Raw genomic sequence first — 24,076 nt, forward strand, 5'->3', positions numbered from 1 at the left:
ATGGACTATGTGATAAAGTGACAAATACATTAAATTTAGCTTCACCAAAATGTACTTTAGTATTAATTCTTTAGAAATTGAACAAATAAAATATGTATCTTAGGGAGCAGCTGTAGTTCTGTAGCGCATCCTCCTCGATCAGATATTCTTGCCATTATTTTGTATATTAAAATACTTTCAAACAGCTTGAAAGGAAGATGAGAGAGGGTGGTTACGATGGGAATATTCAAATACATGGACGGTTTAAATGAAGTATAGGTCAGGTGTACAGTTCAAATTAGGAAGATACTACAGGAGGCTAAAGCGATCTCTACTAAGAAAAATAGTTCTGTGATTCTGTGTTTATTGTAAGTATTTTGGCTGTATACATTGAATGCTTGAAATATGTTTACCACTGGCAGTTGTTACTTAGTAATGATTAAAATCTTTTGTACAAATTATCTCAGTTTTGCAACACTGGATAATAGTCATTGCTGCATAATGTGCTCCCTCTGCTGTGCGACTACTTGAGATGAATTTAAATGTAGCTTTAATTATACTTCTGGATTATTCGCCGGAAAGCTAGTTAAATATATTAAATCATTAGTTTGATGAAACGCTGCTATCTTTCAAACAACGCTCCGTGATTACAGTTCTTAGCGGGCTTTTTAATTTGTGGGAGGTTTTTGATAGGCACACTTCGTGTATTATATGGACGTTCACCCATCTCCCAGGTTCTCCTGGAATTCAAGATAATGGTAGCCATTTGTCAGATGGAACCTTTAGGAGATGCTGCTACAGTTATATTCGTTCACTGTGGTAACATTACATCATATGGCAACTTAATAAGCCCTGTTGCTTTCAAATTCAGTTCATGTATAAAGCTGACGTAACAACAATGAAAAATACAGTCTCACGAAAGCCATGGTCTGGGGCCTTTTAACCCATAAACATCATATAGATATTGGTGAAAGTCTTTATTTTCAGTATTACATACGTGGAAAAATACCTGAATGCTCAAGTTTAATACAGGCTTTCTGATGCAGATTTTTGCAAAGAAGAGTTTGATCTATACAATATGCTGTTAAAATGACTAAACAGATGAAGTACAAGCAGCCAGATCATAGTTAGTATATATATATATATATATATATATATATATATATATATATATTGATCACATCCGGCTTTTGCCTTTTTTTTTGTTCAGTAACAAAATGAGTACTTTGTACCATACCATAGGATTTATTGCAAGTTATCCTAATGTAGATCAAAAATGTAGGCAGTCCTATGTCTATAGCTAATTTACCATGGAAGGTGTTGGTTACATATAGGGTTTTTGTGTTCTTCCCACATGGTGAAATCAATGATTAAACCGCAGAACTATGCGACAGCTGTCCATATGCACTACATCTGTGCCGTCGCCTTTTACAGTGCCAAGAGAGCACAGCCGAGCTAACAATAGAGCTCATTCACACCTCGCCTGGAATTTAACGGGAAGCACAGACATTAGTGCTGGCCTGCATACGGCTTATGTTTATTGGATAGAGCAATTCTGGTGCAAAGTGCAATTGCCAAAGCAACCAGTTGACTTTTCCGGCTGATTTTTCTTGGTTTGCTCCAGAACTTCTCTTTATACGTAACCCTCATAGTATGCATTTGGAAACCTTAAAGCGGACGAGCCCCCTCCAACACTTTATATTAATCACTACAGCATAAAGAACTCTCTTTTACCCATTTCTTGTAGTTAGACGGCACATTGTTGATGTTTATATGTATGTATGTATGTATGTATGTGTCTGCCTTCTCTTTGTGATTTGCTGCTGATCTTTTTCATAACATGCCAAGAGCATAAAATACCCAAGCATTTGAGGAGAAAATATAGCTGGCATGTTCCTTTAATGCCCCCCGACACACTCGACAGAGGACCACCAGTACCAGGCTGGAAAATGTAATTCAGTCCTGGCAATTTAACCCCAGCATCTGATATATGATATGCAACATTTTTTATGTGACAGGGTGATAGAATGCACTGTGCGCCAAAAAAAAGAAATAGTAAATGTATGTTCCTTTTTTTATCCTATTTTTATAACATTCTTTACACAAAAGGTCCACATCATCATACCATACATCAGGGGTGTCCAAGTTTTTTCTGCAGTGGGCCACTTCATCAGAATTGTATCCGTGCGCGGGCCGCACTCATTTTTCACTGTGAGAAAATATGGCCTTTAATAAAATATGCAGATTAAAATAAAGTAAATGACACAAAACCTTTACTTTTCCTCTCACTGATTTCTGGGCCTAGAAAGTTTTGTGACTACAAATTTAGGACTCAGGATAATTAAAAATGAAATAGTTCTATTTATTCTAGGGATGCACCAAAATGAAAGTTCTGGACCAAAACATTCACGGTTCACTGTTAGCAATCACACTCCTATCATGCCAAGTCAGCCAGTACATGCTGATACAGGGTGGCTGTAAGTGATGTGCAGACCCCATACTGCTGGCAGCATCAATGCACAAGGGGGGCAGCCAGGTTTCAGCATGTACTGGCTGACTTGGCATGATAGGAGTGTGATTGCTAACAGCAATCACAGTCCCATCATGCCTAGGTTCCAGCACTTACACATCCACACACACTCATTCATTCATATACTCATTCATTCACAGATTAATTCCCTCAATCACGCATACTCATTCAAACACCCTCCCCACCCCCTTACCTGCACTGCAGCTCCTCGATGCCGCTCACAGACTTCAGCAGGGGGGCGCGGCCTCCCTCTGCATTCTCTGGTTCTGCACAGAGGAAGCAGGACTGGAGCAGAGTCATGTGATGTCACGTGAACCCTGCTGGGTTCCGCTTCCTCTATGCAGTACAAAAGACACTCCCACAGGTAAGTAGCAGGGCTCTGGTTGTAGCAGGGCTCGAGGTGCGGTCTGCGTAAGATCGGTTGCCCTTGCTGCAGGGCCGCATTTTGGGCGCCCCTGCCATACATCATTCCAAAAAAAACAATCTGCATAAAAATAAAGCTATTCCTGTATCCTAAACCTATAGTTATCCGCCACTCCCTGTCCATGGTGCTGATATCAGGAACCTAATGTATATATTTAGGAACACAGAAGAATACCGTTCTGCATCACGTATATCCCTGCAGTGGAAATAGCTGCCGGGTACCTGCTGCCATTGTGTTTCTGAGCCTTTCTACACTGATCGTGTTATATCTGTACTGCGGAAACGGCCATAAGTTAGATCTCTAGCTTTTTCTGAAATATCTCTCCCTCTGGATCATGGAAAATATAGCTGATCAGCTGGCCGTTGGGCGCTCCTGCTTTTTGCTGTGTTTTATGATCTCATATTAAGTTCACCTCTCGGCAGATACAGGTTAATCTGGGAGCAGCATAGATACATAGCCCGTCTTCTTGTGGGTTTCTGAAGTAGGCTACAGTCTGACTTATAATACCCGTGATGTTTTCATGTTGTCTTGTGATTTTAAACTTCAGCCTAACCGTGGCATCCGTCACAGAGATGCTGTTGTCTTGATGTCGGTTTGTGTTGCTTCAGGCAAACACCAGATAACATTTCCAGGCTAATGTGCGTTGTGGCAGCTCAGAGGTAGCAATGAATTTCCTAGAGCAAGAAAGATAACAACTGAGACGGGTTTAGTGAAATTGCAAGCGGTCAGCATATTTTCTGTGAAAAATTGGAAAGTAAGACGCATTTCACAGTCTGGCTGCTTGGATTGCTGTCACATACCTCATAGTGTGAGCCAGAGTTAACTCTGATATCGACTGGTGTTTAAAATTAAGATGTCCTTTTCCACTAAATAATTACCCCAATTATGTATGATGTCACAAGCATAAAGAAAGTTTCAGTTCATTTGTGTGCCACGGTGCGATCTGACTCGGTGACCCAACTAGTTCCTAAATGATTTCATCAACTGCAACTGGTTGCATTACTCCCTTCGGTGCTCAATTCGTTAAACTTGCCGTAGTGGTATGACTCATAAGTCGAAGTCCATGGCTAATACATTCCGATCATGCAATCAATAAAGAATGCACCCAATTGTCATGAAATATTAGAGGTATTTAACGTTTTAATGTAAGAAGATTAATAGCAGCTGTAAATCTTTTTTTCTTTTTCCCCAGCTCCGGGGTTTAATCCGAGAGGAGACATCTCCAATAGCTGTTCACGGCGCTGTTATGTTCTGACGGTCCACCATGGGCAGGCGCTATCCAGGTGCATCCTACAGGCCAAGCACTTCATGTATGTATAGCTTTTTGCCGTGTACGTTATTAACACAGTCCTGCGTTCCCTACTGTTTCAATTTTGTATCAGTTTCCCAGACACATGGAATAAAGGGATAAGGGGTATGATTATGAGACAAAGCTGTTGCTCGGCAGTAATCGTAGAACTTCTATTTATTGACAGTTCATCGTCATGAATGATTATAGCAGACAGTGACAGCTAAATTACTTCATTTCATTTAAATACAGCAGGTTAACTTTTTGTTGTAACACTGACGCATGGAATGCTGCAAACATTTGGCTGTGATATATTGTTCTTCCCTCTGTGAATTCTCATCCTATTTTGTGCTAAGCTGATACCGGAGTCATCTCCACAAAAGAAGTCCTAATGACCAACTATAATTTCACTACATTTTACCGTCCAAATACAGGGCTGCTTGCTTAATATGAATGCCAGAGAGGGTTTGGGTAACCTGCAAGATCCAAGAGTTTCCAATTTCCTATTAATGTCCAACTTTGATTTTTTTTGTATTATTAAAAGGGCTTTCTAAATATTGGTTTCAAAACAATTATAATTTTCCTATAATGCTGCTTTTTTACTTTATGTATATATGGTTTGCTCTGTTAGCCCTTTGTACTTGAGAAACACATCAAGTCCTTATCAAGCTGCCACGCACTAATTTAAAAAAAGGGTTCGTTGTCTAGAGAGACCCTCATTTCTAAAAATCTTTGTTACTATAAGCAGATATGCGGAGAAAGTATGTTTATTGCAACACATGATCTAAACCCACCCGGCCGTGAAATGTGAAAAAAGTCACACAAACAGCACACACAGGACATAAAGTGGGAAACGAGTATATACCCGCATTACCCGAATAGCCACCCTGTGATGCAACAGCAAAGACCTCCATTCATTTTATAGAGGATGTCTCCAGCTGGCTCATGATGGACAGTTGGGGGTTTGTATCACAGATAGTTAAATCATAAATATATATTTTTGACCCCACTAATTTCTGTTTCCCTGTATCCACGTTGTCTAGGTGATTGTATACGCACTTGTAGGCTATCTGTGTAGCTTTAAAGTCTTCAACCATAATAAGTGCCACAGTTTCCTTTTAATTGGCTTTAGGAAGGAAATGTAATTATAAGGATTTATGATAGGAATCACTTCTGAGTAGCATCAAAAACACTGGCATGCATTTGACAGCCATAAACGGAAAGACTTATAGCTTTGGCTGCAGGGGTAGCGTTTATAGCAGCAATGTACCCAGAATGTAAAGCGGACAGAAATCTTGCCATCATACAGCAATTTTGTAGCCGTGCTGACCTCATGAAAGTGAGGTGTCAAGGTCACAAGATGCTCTCAGCATGATGGAATCACTGGGATGCCAGATTCGATTTGTGTACATTTTCAACCTTTGACTGAGCACCAGATTTGCTGAGCTCCGGTTCCTTACATGCCTGTATAGGTAGGGGTTTCATAGAGACAAAAAAAACAGGTTATTACCAGCATCAAAGTTTTCACTAACTCAAAAAAACAAAGAACTTGACAGCCGATAACACCCATCTAGTCTGCTCTACAGATAGAAACCCAGGAGCCCTATTCCTGTCCCATGTATGTTTAAAATATCTCACTACATTAACCTCTGCCACCCTCTCAGTAAAGTAAAACATCCCACTCTACTTTAGTCTCTGACCCTCTGGTTTAAAAAAAAAAAACTATCTAAAAATGTCATAAAGTGTTACACAGAGCAGCGCTGGTGCGTAAATCGTGGCAACTGATGCATGGTTTGTGTTGATTGCTTCACTTTTAACATTGTGCCCCAGAACTTGTCCACAATACACAGCCCCCGATGTCGTTCAGTTGGCAGCCCAGAGCTCCAGATGCAGCCTTCTTGGGAATTTTAAAACCAAACTGGTTATCGCACTTTACCCACTGGTTGTAAGGGACAATATCTCCATCAAATGGTGCAGAATAATTACTTTAACAAGTACTGCTCCAGAAAGTGCTTGTTTCAGTGACATTGATTGTAATTGAAGTGGAACTGATGTGGCAGAGTCCATACATAACACATCCCGTACTGGCATTCATGCCATTAAATCCCGTTACTCATTTCTTACCCATAAAAGCAGAATGTCATTAGACCAGAGAGAGGCAGGGATCGGTGCAGCTGTGTGGCATGTCAACGACATTCACGGGCATTGAAAGCTTGGAGAATCGCAGCGATGATTTGTTTGGAAAAATTAAAAACGTACAATGCATGATGAGTGTGTTACGTGTAGCTTCAGAGTGACCCGTCCTCTGCGTCCTCTGCCAGTCACTTCCACAGTCATGTCCTCTCCTTGGACACCAATACCCAAGGAGTACTGAGAACCATCAACCCCATGCATTGGATTTCCTGGGCCTGGATCTGGGTGTCCCTTTTACTTCTACGTTCTAAATGGCCTTTAACATCGGCGTACCTTTTGTTTCTGTTGATTCTGTCTGTTTTCTCCTTCGTCCTCTGGTTTGGGACATGTGCTATTGAGTAGGCCTTTGTAAAATATGTTCAAATGATTTTTATGAATATGACTGAACCTTCATACATGGAACGGTCACATCTCTACCTTTAATGTTTTTATGTTAATCCCTCAGTATTCTTACGCGCTGCAAAATATTTTTGCAGAGCCAATTGGCTAGGTTCTGTTTGGCCTGATATCACCATAGCCCGTTTAGCAGGCCAGCGTGCCATTGTGCCGGATGGGAGTCATGAATGTGCCGCTAGTACACCTGTCAGTGTGGATGTCTAGGAGGCAGCAGCAGCTCTTGGTTAAGGGACCAGGTAGTGGAAAACCAATGCTTGTCTGACTAAAGGAAAGATAACAGCGAGATAAACACTGCCCGACCGATGCTTTAAGAGCAAATAGTCTTTATCCATCAGTCGTCAAGTGAACGAAGGCTGATTGGTGGGTTTTGGGATAGGCCCCCAAGGTGCAAAATGCTTTTATTACCCATTAATGGACAAAAGTGCATCTAATAGCTGTATAGACAGGTGTACATACAGATGAGTAGATTGATCGCTAATTAGTAGATCATTAATGAGCTTTTTACTCTTTCTTTGTTGTGGCATGTGATGCAGTAATACGCTTTGCCATACCATTAAGATCAATGGTGTGTACAAAAACTTGCAAGCCATAAATTAAATATCTCTTATATGTGTTCAACATAACGAATATAAAATATATGTTATAGAGGTCTTATTAGAGGCTTTAAACATGGACCCCACATGTTATGGTGTTAAGAAAGCTATACCTTTTTTCTATGTGAGATGCAAAAACAGTTGAATTGTATATATTTCAGCAGAAATAAGTTAATTTCTCTCTCTTTAATTCTGTCTGGGCTGCTGGGTGTAGCCCTGATTTCTTTTCCTGAAAATCTGCAGTTTGTTATTTTTGTGCGTGCGCAGGGATAAAGAATAGAAAAGATTTGTCTAGGTATGTGAAAAGGAGCCGTGCTTTCCTGTGCGATGATGCCTGATCTTTGGGAGATTAGAAGTGACTCGTTTCCTTATAGCCACACATTCTGCACTCTCCAGACGTGTCTTTAAAGCCTAATTCCCCGTGAAAGGTTTGGTCTGTTTCATGTGGTGCTTTACTGCAGACAAACGTGTTATTCTCTGTAGCTGTATTTTTATCATCATTATATTTTTTATTATATTTTGACTTTGTTGGTAACCGAAGGAAGTGCGTACCTCTCTGACTTATGGATGTATATACTTTTCGAGGACAGGGCTGTGCTAGTGAAGAAACAGGTATGTAAGAGGTTGTCAGATTTGCTAGTCTTGTACGGAGGTTTCCGCTTACCTGATGCACTAAATGCTCCCATTCAACTTAAAGTGTATGGAGCAGAGTGGGAATGTGCTAAATCCCACTATCATGTGCTAAATGGCACTATCATGTGCTAAATCCCACTATCATGTGCTGTATATTGGATAGATTTATGATACAAATTAATGAAGGGCTAGAGTTACTGGTAAAAACATCACAACCGAAGGGACATCATTGCCCATGGTAATGGTCTTCACGCCTTGGGGGGAATCTCTGGTATATATATTTTATTGAAGCATAGATATATTATTTAATGTGCATCACTTTTCCCAAAACCTATATTTTACAGTCCAGTTAATAAACCCAGACATACACAACATACATACATACATACATACACACAAGTATTAAAAGTCAACCCCACCATGTGAATGCCATGGGGGTAGCTAACTCCATTTACGTGGACTCCGGTTCATGGAAATCAGTACAGGCGTTCTTTAGTTGTTGGAGTTCCATTATGAGGCTTCTGTCTCATTTAAGTCCTCCCCAGCTGCTTGTACTGGAGGCCAGGAGCGTTCGTCAGTACACTTCTTGGACATACTCATTCTAGGCAATGGAATTTTAGAGTCTAAATATGATGGAACAAGTTACAAACACCTAGACTTCCCCTATGTATTTAATGTAACAGCTACTATCGCTGTCACATAGCCTTCTTGTGCAACGTTGCAACTCTGTGATAACAGACATGAATGAAATAGGTATTATTTTATACATTTCAAAGTATATTACTATTGGAAAGTGCTGGTTCATTAATGCCAAGGGTGCCAAAGGACGATTTTCTGTAGCGCAGCCAGCTAATCAGTATATAGCTGTGTTGGTTTCCAGTAAATCAGTGGTGGTTGTGGAAATACTGCAGGGAAAAATGCATTGATTCAGGCTGCCTTCGAATGTAAATGATGAGAAAGGGGGCAAGTTCATGGCGGGAAAGAGAATTTGTTTTTAGAAATCAGTAAATTAGTGGAGGTTTTACTTGTACGTGCCACTGAACCTGCTTAATCTTTAAAACAATTACATTATTCCAGGGGTATCATTTTAAATGTATAAAATGAGCTAGAATCGGTAAAATACGAGACCTGTAACAAAGGTAAATAATATTTTAGATTTTTTCCATGCCTGACCTTAGACATTGTGATTTTCCTGTGTTTGTCTTTCAATTTATGTTGGATTTCCGTTTTCTTTCATTTTATACCCTTTTTATCACATTCCCGGTATTAGTTTAATCCTGTAGTATTAGTAAGATTTTCTTTGTTTTAATTTTTCCAATCATCCCTCTTTTCAGATTTCTAACTTTATCCTAAATCCTGATCCATTGCTGACGCCCTTGCGATCCATGTCTGAAGCCATGCAAGGTCAGACTCCCTTGAAAATGTTGTGTCGAGTGTGAGCTGTGTTCCTCAACCCATGTTTTGTTTGATTTTCATTTTATGGTTTCTTTTCACACTTCTTTGCTTTTTTTCTGTTTACTTCCTAATGTCCATAAAGGTTTGCAACGTCTTCAATTGATATAGTTGCAACTTTGAAATCCTAGTTGAAATCCTTTGGATGGAAATACATGTATTTGTTTGACTCTATTTCTCCTAATCACAGCAGCCCTTGGCAAAACAACAAAGGGCTTACAAGATGGATACAATACATATACTATTATGTTTTTGCTTTCATAATATGTTACAGCATGGTATCTTTTTGGCATCATGCTTTTATCCTTCTTCAAAATCTTAGAAGAATATCCTTGTTGGTTCTCCCTATTGAATACGGATCTGATTAAGGGAAAGTCCTGTACTTCTGCTGGCACTTGAATTCATAAACTGGGGCGCTGCAGTGTGCAATTATAGGTTGCTGCCCTGGGGGGTGGCCTTCAGCAAGCACTAAACCTCATCACACGTAGGGTCTCATAATCTGCATGTTTTAGGGCACAAGCCCTTTTCTAAAAGGTGAGTCTCTCTGTTTCTCGTTACTTATTGGAACGGTATGTTTGCTTGCGGAAATACTCACGCGGCTCATCATTCAGATGTAAGTAGCAGAGCAGCCAGTGTTGGAGTGCAAGCCCAGCCAAACAAATGACCAGTATTACCAAAATAAATCACACATATATCACATTGGCATCCGGACTTCCCAGCATTCACTATTGTCAAACCTTTTTAAATTTCACGAACAATCTCTAAAACGGATGGCATGAAAAAGGAGTGTTGGAGAAAGTACTGTCTTGAAATGTTATTATAGATGCCACCTCAAAATATATATAAAAAGAAAATTATAAGGTAAATGTAATATCCACTACAGAAGAAACATAGTATCATAAGATTCTGAAGAAGCATAGTAGCATGTGATTCTGACTTTTATTAGAATTATTATAACATAAATTATTATAACAAAAAAATGCATTGAGTTAATCCTTATTCCCAAACATTGTAAAGTAGGCCGATTTGGATGTTTGCGTTAACATGAGCAGAACAAGTTTGTATGTGGCGAAGATGTAATTTCAGAACCATGTTTCCTAAACTACTCTTTCTTTTAATTTTTTTAGTTGATTCGGGTGTGGACACCCTTCCAGTGTTTATGGCTAGCCACAGTGCGACAGACATTGCGAATCGAAATGGTCCACTTAGCCCTCCAAACACCTTGAACTTGCGCTCATCCCATAACGAGTTGCTGAATGCAGATGTGAAGCACACTGAACCAAAGAGCAACACTCCACCAAAATGCAGAAAAAAATACGCACTGACCAATATTCAGGCAGCTATGGGCTTGTCTGACCCTGCAAGTCAGCCTCTTTTGTCAAATGGTTCTCCAAACATTAAAGTAGTGAAGAATGGAGAAAATCAACTGAGGAAGGCAGCTGAACAAGGGCAGGATCCCAACAAAAATGGAAGCACAGAGGCTGCTGTCAACAGAATTTCAGAGAAGCTGGAAGGGAGAGAAGTAGTTGCAGATGACATAGGAAGCAGTGAAATTGCACCATTACTTCCTAGAAGAACCAAGAGCTTCCTCAACTACTATGCAGATCTAGAAACATCTAGAGATCTGGGGCAGGGGCTTGGTAATGGCCACTCAGTGAAGCAAGAGGAAAACTCTACCTGGATCAGTGGCCACGGATCTGGCATAATAGCCAATGGGGAAGTGTTGCCCACAAAATTGAACAAGACACCAAGTCCAGAGGACAGTCAGGTTCCCACAGTATCATCCAGTCCAGAAACTAAGAAGGACCAACCAAAAACTGGTGCAAAGACAGACTGTGCTTTGCACCGCATTCAGAACCTGGCGCCTAGTGATGAAGATTCAAGTTGGACAACGTTATCCCAGGACAGCGCTTCACCAATATCACCTGATGAAACAGGTAACCAATTATAATGTACATGGTGATCATGTGTCTTCATGTTTTTAGAGTGTATACATTTAAAGCATTGTTTATTAGAATTTTAGGTAAGCATGGATTTTACTATAAATATATATATTTAATATTTTGCTCCTACATATGTTGTTACGGGCAAGGACAACATTAAAAAAAAACCAGGTACTTTCCTTACCTAAAATAAATATCATTGAAAAAATATGAAGGTACAGTGCTTTGGAAAATGGTACTTTGTGATCCTCCAGTGGTTATCCCACTTTATGTAAAATGAGTACAAAGCAAAGACCACACCAAGTGCTGACAAATCTTTGGCTGATAAGAGACCTGAGTATACTTTATATGCACCTGAATACACAAAGTTTTTTAATAGCTTAACTTGGATCTTGAGTTTAGGTATTAAAGCTTTTAGGGACACCACATGTACCAAGTGTTAGCTTGTGATTTGAGAGAAGATGGAACCTTTAGTAGGACTTGATACTTAATGAATACATCATCTTTGACTGAAGCTCGGAGGTCCCAAATGCCTATGTGACTCTACATTGCTTTTTCAATGTTGGCCCAATAAAAGGTATCAACTTCAAAAAAAATACATGATTTCCTCTTAGAACAATAGAATTATATAAATTTTCCTTACATGTGGTTCAACGATGATTTTGTGAATAGCAACATTTTCTATGTGTGTTTTCTTTAGTGAGCAGAACAAAATATGGGGTTTGGATTATGAATACTAAATAGATTTTTAAATATGATAGTTTTATTACCCATTTTCAACCCTAAATAGCAATATACGTATATGTGAACTGTAAATGTTTTGTTAACATGATAGCTCCTTGTATGCTAGTATAGGCATCTTGAGGAATTGAAAAGGAAAGCCAGCTATCGTGGATGTAGAGTTTTATAGCTTGTTCAGGTCCTTCCCATAATCCTGCAGCACGATTAGTGCCAAATGTCCCTGAAGCTAGGGCTTCATAATTGGTTTCTTAAGTCTTGCCCAGGGCCCGATAGGCATTCTGCGTAGCTCTGGGCACCACGACTGCGGTCTCCCTAAACGGCTGTAAAGGTTTTCTAGAAAAGGATCTGTAGGCTTTGCATAGGCAAAAAAAAAATGAACGCCATATAACAGGAGAATTTGGTAGAGGAGGTCTACAGCACCACTAAAAACCTTCAATTTAGGCATGTGTCAATTCTACTTTATAGAGAATCCAGCCCTTGTCTTGCCATAGGACGTGTTATCTCAAGCTGTAGTTACATGTGTGACATACATTATAGGTAACAAATTATATACACAGTACGTACCCAGAATTACTTTGTTACTTATATTGGTCCTGAATATAAAAAAAGGCTGATTAATGGCAAAAAAGAAAAACACGCATCCTCCTACTTACCTTAACTTAAAAAACCCACCTATTCGGAGAAGAGTACAATCTACACTCCATCTGCCCTCCATAGCTTTAAGATCTCCAACGCACTGACTTCTCCACAAGAACAAATCTTCCTCATCCAAGAAGTCCTTATCCTTCTGCCTCATTTCTTCTCAACCTCCTAAGTGATTGTAAACTCAGAAAATCAGTGCCCTTCTTCACCAGTATATCTTATCATGTGTTAATCATATTGTCAAATTGTTGTAAAAGTGCTAAAGAATCTTCTGCTGCTCTATAAGTAAATATAAGTGTAAAGTGTTTTCACCGCAGGGGAAACTAAGCCGAGGTGTTAAACCAGTGTGCATTTTTCTTCTAGTATTTCTCTTTTTGGACCCTGTTTTATGTTTTAATAAATTATTGACTCTGTTATGTGAGAGCCCGGTTGATTTGTACTTGAACATAGCTCTAACTTTATTAATTTATTGGGGAGAGTTTGTCTGCGAGAAAGAAGAGAATCAGGAGTTCTTCAATCTTTGACATGTTAATCTGTACCGACTGGGAATGTTCCTTCCGGTATTTAGCTTTAGTGCTATAGGGACTATGACAATCATTCATTAAAAAAGATGGGTTTTTTTAAGTTGGTCGTCAAGGTCTTATGGTGTTCAGTGATCTGGGCATTAACACAATTAACAAATAGAAGTTAGATTTGACCTGGAGAGGACGTGGAGTGGGTACAGAGGGGCTGCTGCCAGAGCCTTAATGCTGCTTGACTGAGCCGTAGAGTTCTTGTGCCTGCGCTGCCTATGAAATCGTTGGCCATTCAGTCTCAGAATGTTTTCTGTCTATTATACCAACAGCACAAAGAGCCAAACATTTTTTCAGGATGTCTCCGTAAATCACTGCAAAGCTCTTATCAAAACTTGAAAGATTTGGTATGTTAGGAATTTTATTTTCACAAATGTTAAATAACTGTTTTACTTCAGGCAAAAGCAGCATCGCTGGCAAGCAAAATTGTGTTTTGTAAACCTGTCTTTGCATGTCTGAGGGGCCTCTGATAAACCCACGGGATTGCGATTAAATGTCTTTAACAGCGATGTGGAATTCACTTCAGTGATTTATGCATTTCTCTAGAAACTAGATTTTTTTTCATCATGCCTTATCCCATACCTCCCAACAGTCCCTGGTTTCATGTTGCTGGGTAGCTGTCCCGCTGTCCTGCTTTTGTAGGCAGCGGGGTTCATGGGCTAGTTGGTATGATTTTCGGCTCTACCCTGACCAGCCCAAGCAGCTGTAAAATCAATGGAGGTCTGTACCCTTAACTCTGCTCTAATTACAAGTTCCTTTTTAATGACATAATAGGGCATAAATAGCGTTTCAGGCAGGATATGAGTCATACAGTGTCAGGGCCACGCTGGGTCCCCAAGCAATCCAATGGCAACCCAGCGGAGGGCTGCTGATGACAATGTCTTAATAAATAAATACATCTGACAGCTCCTTTTACCAGGGACACTTACACTATAAGACTGCATCCAGGTTTGTAAAATCTCCTACTGCTAAAGGTGGTATTTATTTAACGTTCGTATAACAAACAAGCTACACATCACAGGTTAACCCAGTGAAACCCACAAACCTCCTATTCACTAATGGTCCAGTCATAGAATAATTCTACATTGTTCATGTTTGACCCTGTATTGCAGCCTGGATTCTGAGAAATAAAGCAGGTCAGTTATTTGATTTTAAGGTATATTCTTTATTCACATGCATTGAGTCCTAGGGATGCATCATGAGAAGGGTGACTTTCGTCTGTATCCCATATAACAGACGTACGGCCGAGTACCTCGTATATACATTATTGATTCTGATGCCAAACTATTGTGTCCTATGTAGGTAAAAATTCTTGAGCGGCTCTTGAGCTCTGTGAATCTCTTAAGAATATGTTTTTGGAGCCTTGAGTGCTGAATCGTTCCTGCCGCAGTAGTGATAGTATGGTTACTAGATCCCAATGAAATGCAATATATTGTTTACATGGCAGTAAATAGATTAAATGTGACTTTCATATCTCTGATCTAATCCTTGTTCTAATCTGCCTTCCTGATAGTTTTAAGGCTTGACAAAGGCTGGCTGATGATGATGAGCATTGCTAAAATTGAAAAATAATCAAAGGTACTCATCCCTGGTGTATATCATGGGGTACGGCTTAGTGCATTAGTACATTGTGGACCTATTTAGCTTATAATTGTTTAACAGAGTTTTAAACAATTGTTCACACAGATTTCTTAATGAAAATATATATATGGTCCCACTGCTCAATAATGCAAAGCCTCCATTCTATATGTGTAATATGTCACCACAGAGCCTCTGTAACTTGACCATAGCAAGGTTTAATTAATACATATATGTTGATATATTGACATACTCTATATGTATACATCCATTTAATCGATGAGCAGGGCCGTATTTAGTTTGCAGGAGCCTTTGGTCACAAGGAGGTTTATTCACTAAAGCAGGAGTTTGCAGGTGTTGACTGGAGACGTATCAATGTCATTTATGGGCCATGTATAATGCAGTTACATTAGTGAAAGTTCCTACAAAGTTACCAGACAGGTTTAACTATCCATTATAGAGGGGAATCCCACCTCCATGTGCAGGAGACATTTGACTATTCATAATATATAATCAAGTTGGCACCCTTGGTAAAGCTGTGAAAAGTTTCAGATGAAACCAAAATTAAGCTTTTGGCAATCAACACTAGAGGTGGGTTTGGCGCGCACACAGAGAGGTAGCCATATGGAAAAGTACCCTATGCCCATGTTAAATATGGTGGTGACGCCTTAATGTTTTGGGGCTGTTTTCTGCAAGAAGACCTGTACATTTTGTTAGGATATATGACATCATGGTATCAAATATCAACAGATATTAAATTAATAAAATGGACAATGATCCAAAACTGTGTGGTGTGTGGGGGGATGCCTGCGATGTCAAACATACTGATCTCCGTGTGTTAGCATCCCTGCAAAAGCTGGACAGGGCCAGAAAATCAGGACTGTCCTGCTAAAACTTAGGAGGTACGTAGATGCTATATACAATATCAACAGCTTTGGTTTGGGCAGGGCTTCCATTTAGACGTTCATTTTTTCCAGTATTTGGGTTGCCGCTTAAACGAATTAATAAAAAAAAACAAAAAACCTGGTCAGTGTGCCAGCTCGGCTCTGGGCTTCTCTTAAGTGATCCATCCAAATGATGGGAGGCACTCTGTGATGAAAACAGCACTCTCACTAATAGAAATCTCCTACTAAATCAATTCAGCCCAGTGCTGCAATGCACCTTCACCGACTCGAAGGTTAGAAGCTGGGAGAGCTGTCTGTCTGTTTAATTACCAGCCTGTGAAACCTGTTTAATGTGCAATCATTTTCTACATATACATTATTGGTAAAGTATGCCGAATGTGCGGGGGCCCATGGTATCTTCTTCGCATTAATAATGATGCGCTGGGTTTGCAGTAGGGTTCTACAGTCATTAAGCGAGCAGAGTGGTATTAAATACGTGATGTCCACCTGGGAGCGTGGATGTTAATGCGAGGCTCTGGTGTTTTTAACGGGATTGATGGTCGCTGACTTTCAGCTTGAATTTATTCTTTGTAAAGCTTGCGTCTTGTACAGAATCCATCGGAAAATACATCACTGTCTTCGTGAAATCAATGGAGTAGTGATGTGTGCGCGCGCAGGGCTATCGTTTCCTTATTGCTCTTGTAGCTCGTGTCTGGCTAGTGGAGGCAGTGACTTCTGATATCAACATGTGGTGTCTCACTACAGACCCGGCTACTGGAGAAGGTCGGAAGCTTTTCTGCGATCGAATCCAGCAGCTCCACCTTTGTAGAATAAGGAAGCTCTGGCAGGTCTCATCAGGACGCTGTTGGACCGAGCTGAGAAATCCATGGTTTTAACTGTCAGACCTTGGGAATTCTTTATGGAAGAAAAGAATGAGGCTCTTTGGAGCTACATGTCCTGTAGCTAACAAAGGATGCTGATAGCAGGACAATTCAGGTTTAACAAGGCTAAAGATACCTGTAAGTAAGACGACTTTCAGCACTTGTGGCTTTGGTAATTGTTTCTAAAGTCTTAATAATGCCTTTTGTTTAAACGTACAGCAGTGAGCAGCATGATGAACATTATTTTATCTGGGTTTTTTTAATTGATCATTGATTCCTAGCATCAGATCTGTATAAAGATTAATTCTGCTCCTTATGCAGCATGAGCTTAGTGATTGGCAGCTATCAGTGCCTTCCAATTCATGCAGCAGAAGTGATTTCTCAAGCAATTTCTACTTAATTCAGTGATTTGTGTATTTTTGTGCTTTTGCCATTTCATGCAATTAATCCCAATCTCCTGCAATCAAATGAACAAAAACCTTTTCTGTATTTTAATATGATTTTCATATTTATGTACATGCAACTGATGAATTGGCAAAAGATATTCAAATATAAGTTAATGCAGCAAATCAAGAGCTAAATCTCTGTATATACACTGGGTTTCAACACCCTAACTTTACAATGCATTATGAAGGGCCGATTTCAACAAGCTTCTAGTGCAAGAAAGGCACAGCAGACCACGTAAAATACAGTTAAATCTGTGGGCTTCCTTGAATTTCACCTCACCCATTGAACTATGCATTATACAGGGCCAGCTTGGCCCTTTTCATAGTAGAGACCTGGCATGGTTGGACCTTATAAAATGTACAGTCCTGCAAACCCAAGTACACCTAGTTGAATTTGATGGTGTTTTGGCTTTGGAAGATTAAAACAGCATTTTCCAAGTTCTGAAAGTATTACATTAATTAATATTTATTTTGTAGGTAAACCTCATACGAACCATCAAAGCCTACATGGAGTCAGTACTTATTTAGAAAGATTGATGATGAAGAACAAGACAAATAGGTTGATTGGTGTAGTATGGTTAATTGTGGTCTTCAGCAAAGCGCTGCATGGCTCTCCAGAAGATAAAGGGTTATGGTCTTTTTTGTCATTAAAACCTTTCAGCGTTTACATAATTTTACTTTTAATCTGCCAGAGTGCACTGAAAAAAATGGCCGTTCTTCACTTATTTTGCCGGCCTGTTCTTGGCCTGAATTCAGCTATTGATTGTAGGTTATCAGAACACACTGATTTTCATGCTCTGCAACCACTGGGATTTTTCCCCCTGACCATTTTCTGTGCGTTTATTCTTCCCATCGTGTTTTCTGATATGATGGTAAAAAGTTATGGTTTTATGATATCTTAAATGCATGTAATGATATTAAGCAGTATAAAACATAGGCCACATTGACGTTCATAGCTGATCACTAATAGATGCTGTAAAAGCTTTTATTTGATTTTGTGATTTTTATTTAGCCTGGACTTTATAATCTCTAAATAGTTTTTTCAAAAGTGGTATAAAATCAGGACAATAAAAGCAGCTGAGTGGTCAGTAAAGACTTGTATACTCACCCGATTTTCTCTGTTTCCCTCGTTCTAGATTTCTAGTACTTTTATTTATATAATCTATGTCATTGACCGTTTAGTTTTTCTTTAAACTAGTTCATTTTGGGTGTATAGATAGATATTCTACATTCTGAGATATCCCAACAGGACTGTGCAGTGGATGACAAGTGGATGCAGCCCCCTTGTTTCCTCTTCCCCCTGTTACCTTGTGTTGCATGTACCCAGCTGCCCACCAACACCACCTGAAGGACCAAATCTGCCCCTCAAGCCGCAGGAGGTGGAACCGTGCAGTGCCATTCCACGTCAGACATTTGCCTGTATATAAAGATTTTCCAAATGACACTGTAGATAACTCATTTATGAAGTTACTACCTACTTCCACCCATGTATTCCACGCTTCCTGTCCCTAACTTGTGAAAAGAATTTGGAAAGCAACGTGCCCCGGCTTCCCTTTGTTACAATACCCTGGTATAAGACAATAAGTCTTTTTAAGATATTGCTCAGATGTGCAAATGGTGCATCCCCATGTCTCTCTAAAGCGAAGGAGGTTGAGTTTTCGAAATGCTTTTCGTAAGGTTTTATAAAATAAAGAAAATATGTGGATAATGGAAGCGCTATGTAAAAGATCCTCTGGATCCCCATTCCTCTTAATTTTTCTTCTCTCTCTATTACTTGGATAACTCAAATGGGAAGGTTTTGAGGCTTATAATAATTAGATTATGTTTTCCATTAAAACAGTTAAGTGACCCAAACATTTGAACGGTAGTGTATATGGCTATTGTGAGGATCGTCTTACCGGAAGGAATCCAGGATGCAGGAAAGGAACACGCTTGCTCAGTACAGGACACGCATAAGGGGCCTGAGGAGGATAACAGGACACTTGGCAGTGTAGCTGTAAGCACGGGTGATCTGGACGGAGCCGTTAAGCAGACCAGGGTCAGGATACCAGAGGTTCTCAGAGTCGTTAGGATAGCCGGGGTCAGGATGCCAGAAGTACACAGGAGCCGTAAGGATAGCCGAGGTCAGGATGCCAGAAATATACAATAGCCGTTTAGCAGACCGGGGTCAGGATGCCAGAGGTACTCAGAGTCGTTAGGATAGCCAGGGTCAGGATACCAGAAGTTCTCGATAGCCATTGAGCAGACCAGGGTCAAGATACCAGAAGTAACACAAACAATAATGTAACACAGGAGGGGGCTCAATAAGCACGGAAGCACCAGTACAACTGAGCACCGGTGGATGTGTGAGAGATGTTTAAATAGCCCGGGGAGGCGTTCCCCGGCGTCTCTGACGTAACCGCGTCCACCGTCGCCATAGCGACGCGGCGGAATCCAGGCGGCGGACATACATTCAGATCATTTTACAGAGTAATATTTATTTTGAAACATAATTTAACCACATAATATACTATATATTATATATATATATATATATATATATATATATATATATATATATATATATATATACCGTATTGGCTCGGATATAGGCCACACCCGCATATAGGTGCTTTTTTAATGAAAAAAGTTTCTGCCCCCCCCTCCCCGAGATATGCTGCCACTCTGTCCCGAAGATGTACCCCCCGAGATATGCTGCCACTCTACCCCCCCGAGATATGCTGCCACTCTACCCCCCTGAGATATGCTGCCACTCTACCCCCCCCGAGATATGCTGCCACTCTGTCCCCAAGATGTCCCCCCCCACCAGACTTACCGGTGCAGACTCCACGGGGTCTTTCGGGCCGGTGGGGGACATCTACACATAACACGTATTCAACTTCCGGTGCCGGCACTTCCGCTGTGGGAAGTACCGGTAAGGAAGATTGTTCACGCAGATGTTCACCGGCAGGGGCGATGCGAGCAGAAACAACCTCCGCTGCCGGCACGTCTGCAAGATGTGCTTTAAAATCTCCCACGTGGGAATTCCCGGAAAGGGAGATTGTTAAAGCACATCGTGCAGACGTGCCGGCAGCGGAGGCTGTTTACGCACATCGCCACTGCCGGTGAACGTCTGCGCGATGCTCTTGGACAATCTCCCGTACCGGCACTCCCGCCGTGGAAAGTGCTGGCAGGGGAGGCTGTCTGAGCGTATCGGAGAGTAGGATGCAGGTCCCCTGCACCGCTCCGGGAGATCTGTATCCTAACCCTGCTGGCTGCCCGGCGCCCGGAATTGCATATCCCGGGCGTCGGGCGCTAGACCCCGAATATAGGCCGCACCCCCACTTTATAGACTTAAAGTGGGGGAAAAAAGTGCGGCCTATATTCGAGCCAATACGGTATATATATATATATATATATTTTATATTAATAAAATGTAAAAAAAATTGTGACAAAAATGATATTATATACATATTGTTTCTGTACACATTATTGTCCAAACAAAACTGCTGCTCTTGCAGCCGATGTTCAGCTTACGTGGAGCTGATTGCTATTATTTTGCGTTCCTTGTCTACTGTAATTAAACATTGTCTTTTTCCATGTTGCAGGCAGTCCTGCAGAGACAGCTAATCATGTCCTTCCCTTCCCACGGGAGCTGCTTTCCACATTATGAAATCAGCGGTAATGCTCTAAAAGTAATCCGAAAGCTTCATTAATAGAGAACATTGCTTTTTGCTGGGGAGTTTGGGATAGGCAAAAGTTATTGCTCGTTGTAAAACCCAAGTACCTCCAACCAAGGAAAATATAGTCTTCATAAATTTCATTTTTTGCTTTGCTACACTTATATCCAATTATATTTATTACAGTATTTTCATATAAGATGCGCTCTGCATGCAGCCTGAATACATAAATACAGGCAATGCTATATATATATACATATATATATATATATATATATATATATATATATATAATGTATGTACGTATGTGAAAGGTGCTTGTTATGTTTAAGTGAGAAGCAACAGACGCTTTCTGTTATGTATCATAATTGTGTTCTGTACGGGGTATGTGAAAACCCTTCCATGTTCTCGATCAGTGGTGCTTGAGTTAAGAACATCTCTATGAAAGATAGAGGCTTCTTCCCGTTCTAAATGGCCATCAGCCATGACCCTTTTGCCAATCTGCAGTGGTATCAAGAGGCAGAAGCTCGGTGATCAATGCCTTGCTCACTGTGTTTCATTATCACATTGTAAAGAAGAATCTTGTTTTATTTATTGAGAGTAGCCATGGCATGTGCAGATTTGTGGACGTCTGGTCCAGTTTAATGCTGTGTTTCGTCCCTGCTACTACAACTACTGCTGGAGGAAGTAGGGAGGCATGATTAAGACGAGAGTTAAAGGCAGGGTATGAGGGACAGTGGACAGATTGGACAATGTGTTATAGAACAATAAACAGTTAACCATGTAGGTATATTTATGCAGTCATAACTGAGTTTAGGTGGGTATGATGTTTATATTTACATTCTTAAACTGTGCAATACCGTCTGCTCAATTTGTAATTATATAAAACAACCCACAATTATAAAGGTGAAAAGTTACTTTTTTTTAAAAGAATTATAAATAAGGTTTGAAGTTTTAAATTGGTTCTTATTACCTGGCCAATTCAAATTCAATGCACTCAATTCAAATTCTGTGTTCCCTAGCTCTCAGATTCTACGGTTCTGTGTATATGGAGTTCATAGAATAAGTGTCTGGTTTTATTGATTAGTGGAATCACTATTGAACTTCTCCTATTGAACGCATCTCTTGTGAGGCCTTGTATAATAAAGTTGTGATCTATTTGAATTATGTATTATCCATCACTTACGGTTGTGTTGAAGCAGATGATGCTCAGAACATACTTATTCCATCCTATGCCTCTTAAGTCTTCCTGTTTGGAGCCCAACTCACTCCTGTGATGTCCCTCTTTTCTAGGAGCTCACAATGTTGGGTATGACGTCATCACTGTGTAGATAAAAACATTCTAATTTACTGAATTAAATAGCTACCAATAAATCACAAAATCACATTAAAAAAGTCTTTGTAAAGCCCAGTCCCTTGGCTATTCCTCACATCACACCCATAAGAACAAAAGTGTTCCCCTTTGGCCATTTGGAAATACTTGGAGGAATGCGGCTCATTTCCATATATATTCTGATCCTAGAACCTTCTCGTTGATATAGAATGCCAGAGGGTTGAATGCTTTAACTGTGTCTGTCACCAGACGATGGAAACACTCATCAATCCACTGCTGTCAGTGCAGGAATCCTAAAGATTGGGAGAAATTGAAACATAAAAATAAGGTTGTAAGTTCTAGTGAGTTGAGCCCTCCACACCTTCTATCTCTGTTATTAATTCATATAACCCCAGTTTTACAGAGCTGGGCACTCTATAAAAAATAATTATAAAAACCTTTTTTACCGCTTACCCTTGGGTTTTTGTGATGCCGCCTGGTCATGAATTTGGATGCAATTGTCTGGAACCAAGAGATTCTGACATAAAGAAAGGGCTTCTGGTGCACAGTCTGAAAAGTGTCCATCGTTTACATTGAGCACAGAATTTTACCTATGAAATAGTTTGCACTTAAAGAGGACATGGAACACCTGACATATAACCATAACTGGATCCAGAGCTGAAAACCATCTGTCATAGACACTGCAATTTATGCAAAGTTTCCATAATTCTGCCATGAAGATAACATTGAAATGCTCGTATATGCCCAACCCTTCCTGTGCCCAGAGTATATTGTTTAAGCAGAGCAGCCCTGTAAAGACGATGTTCCACTCAGATAAAACATTAATTGCACTTCTTCTTGTATGGTAAGCAAATAATGCCTTTGGTATGAAAGTCTCGGTCAGAAAAGCATTTTTCCAGATTTGTAATGACAGATGAAATGTTGTGAATTTGCAGCCATTTATAAGGGGTCTTGCATTGAGTCCCTGCTGATTCACAGTGCGTTCTTGGGGGTTTCCGTCAAGTTGAACAACTCATAGCGGAGCTGTATGGCAGACTCTCTGGAGTCTCTGGTTCAAGGCACACCCAGTTGTTTGCTTCAGCGAAAGGGCTCTTTCGGCACTTCAAACTCATTCATTTCAGAACAATTCTATTAATGCTTTTTTCTCGGATAAACTTAATGACATTAAATCATTTATAAGACATTTTACCGGCTCTTAAAACCCAATAGTTTAGCTTCTTTTCAGAGACATTTTCTTTGGAACCTTTCATATTCTTGGTCGCTGTGAAACTATACTATTCTGGTTCTTATCTTGCGTCCAATGGCACTTTCAGCGTCTCCTTTTCCAGTAATTCTTCCTTACTTCCCCTCTCAGCAACATAAGGCTCCGTTTTAGGACCGCTCCTAGTCTTGCTTTACCTCTCTTCTCTTGGCAAACTAATTTTGACCTTGTGGCTTACAGGTGAATGCTCCTGTGTGTCTCTAAAACGGAATGACTTATTTTCAAACTTCCGTTGATCGTCATCTGTACCCCATATGCCTGCTTTCTTGGTGTCACTATCGTCTCCCACCTGCCGTACTTCAGTACAGATAGGGGCTTTTATGAGTAAATCTCTTTCTTCTTGCGCTTATCAACTCCCATCTTGACCACTGTAACTGTGTCTAAGCTGATCTCCATCAAATCTGTCTTGTCTATTAACATCTATCATGAATGCTGCTGCAAGGCTTATCTTACTTTATTTAAACAACATATATACCCTCTCCTCGCAGATTGTATGGTAGTATTTCTTATGTCTTGTTTAATCAAGCACTGCTGAAAATGATGGAGCTATATAAATGCACAATTAATAATAAAATGAAGCCAGTAGCCCTGTATAATTATACTGCTAGGTGTTTCTATGCTTCACTAAAATGGTAAATAAGAGCCTTA

The 24,076-nt window shown here is 40.1% G+C and overlaps 1 protein-coding gene across 3 annotated transcripts in view; it reads left to right on the forward strand.

Moving 5' to 3' along the window:
- The first annotated feature begins 4,197 nt into the window (after window positions 1-4,197).
- Window positions 4,198-24,076, forward strand: part of LOC149283274 (amyloid beta precursor protein binding family B member 2-like) — a 99,034-nt gene continuing 79,155 nt past the window's right edge. For 2 of the 3 annotated variants that reach the window (XM_089497769.1, XM_089497771.1), the window contains exons 1-2: window positions 4,198-4,243; window positions 10,616-11,425. In XM_089497769.1, the coding sequence (XP_089353895.1) occupies window positions 4,198-4,243; window positions 10,616-11,425 (856 nt within the window). Of the gene's footprint in view, window positions 4,244-9,421; window positions 9,441-10,615; window positions 11,426-24,076 lie in introns of those variants that run through there. The other variant, XM_089497770.1, reaches the window with a different exon arrangement.

The sequence above is a fragment of the Sceloporus occidentalis genome, unplaced genomic scaffold (genome assembly GCF_023333645.1).
Source record: "Sceloporus occidentalis isolate IW3139 unplaced genomic scaffold, rSceOcc1.0.p SCAF_107, whole genome shotgun sequence".
Taxonomy (NCBI): Eukaryota; Metazoa; Chordata; class Lepidosauria; order Squamata; family Phrynosomatidae; genus Sceloporus; species Sceloporus occidentalis.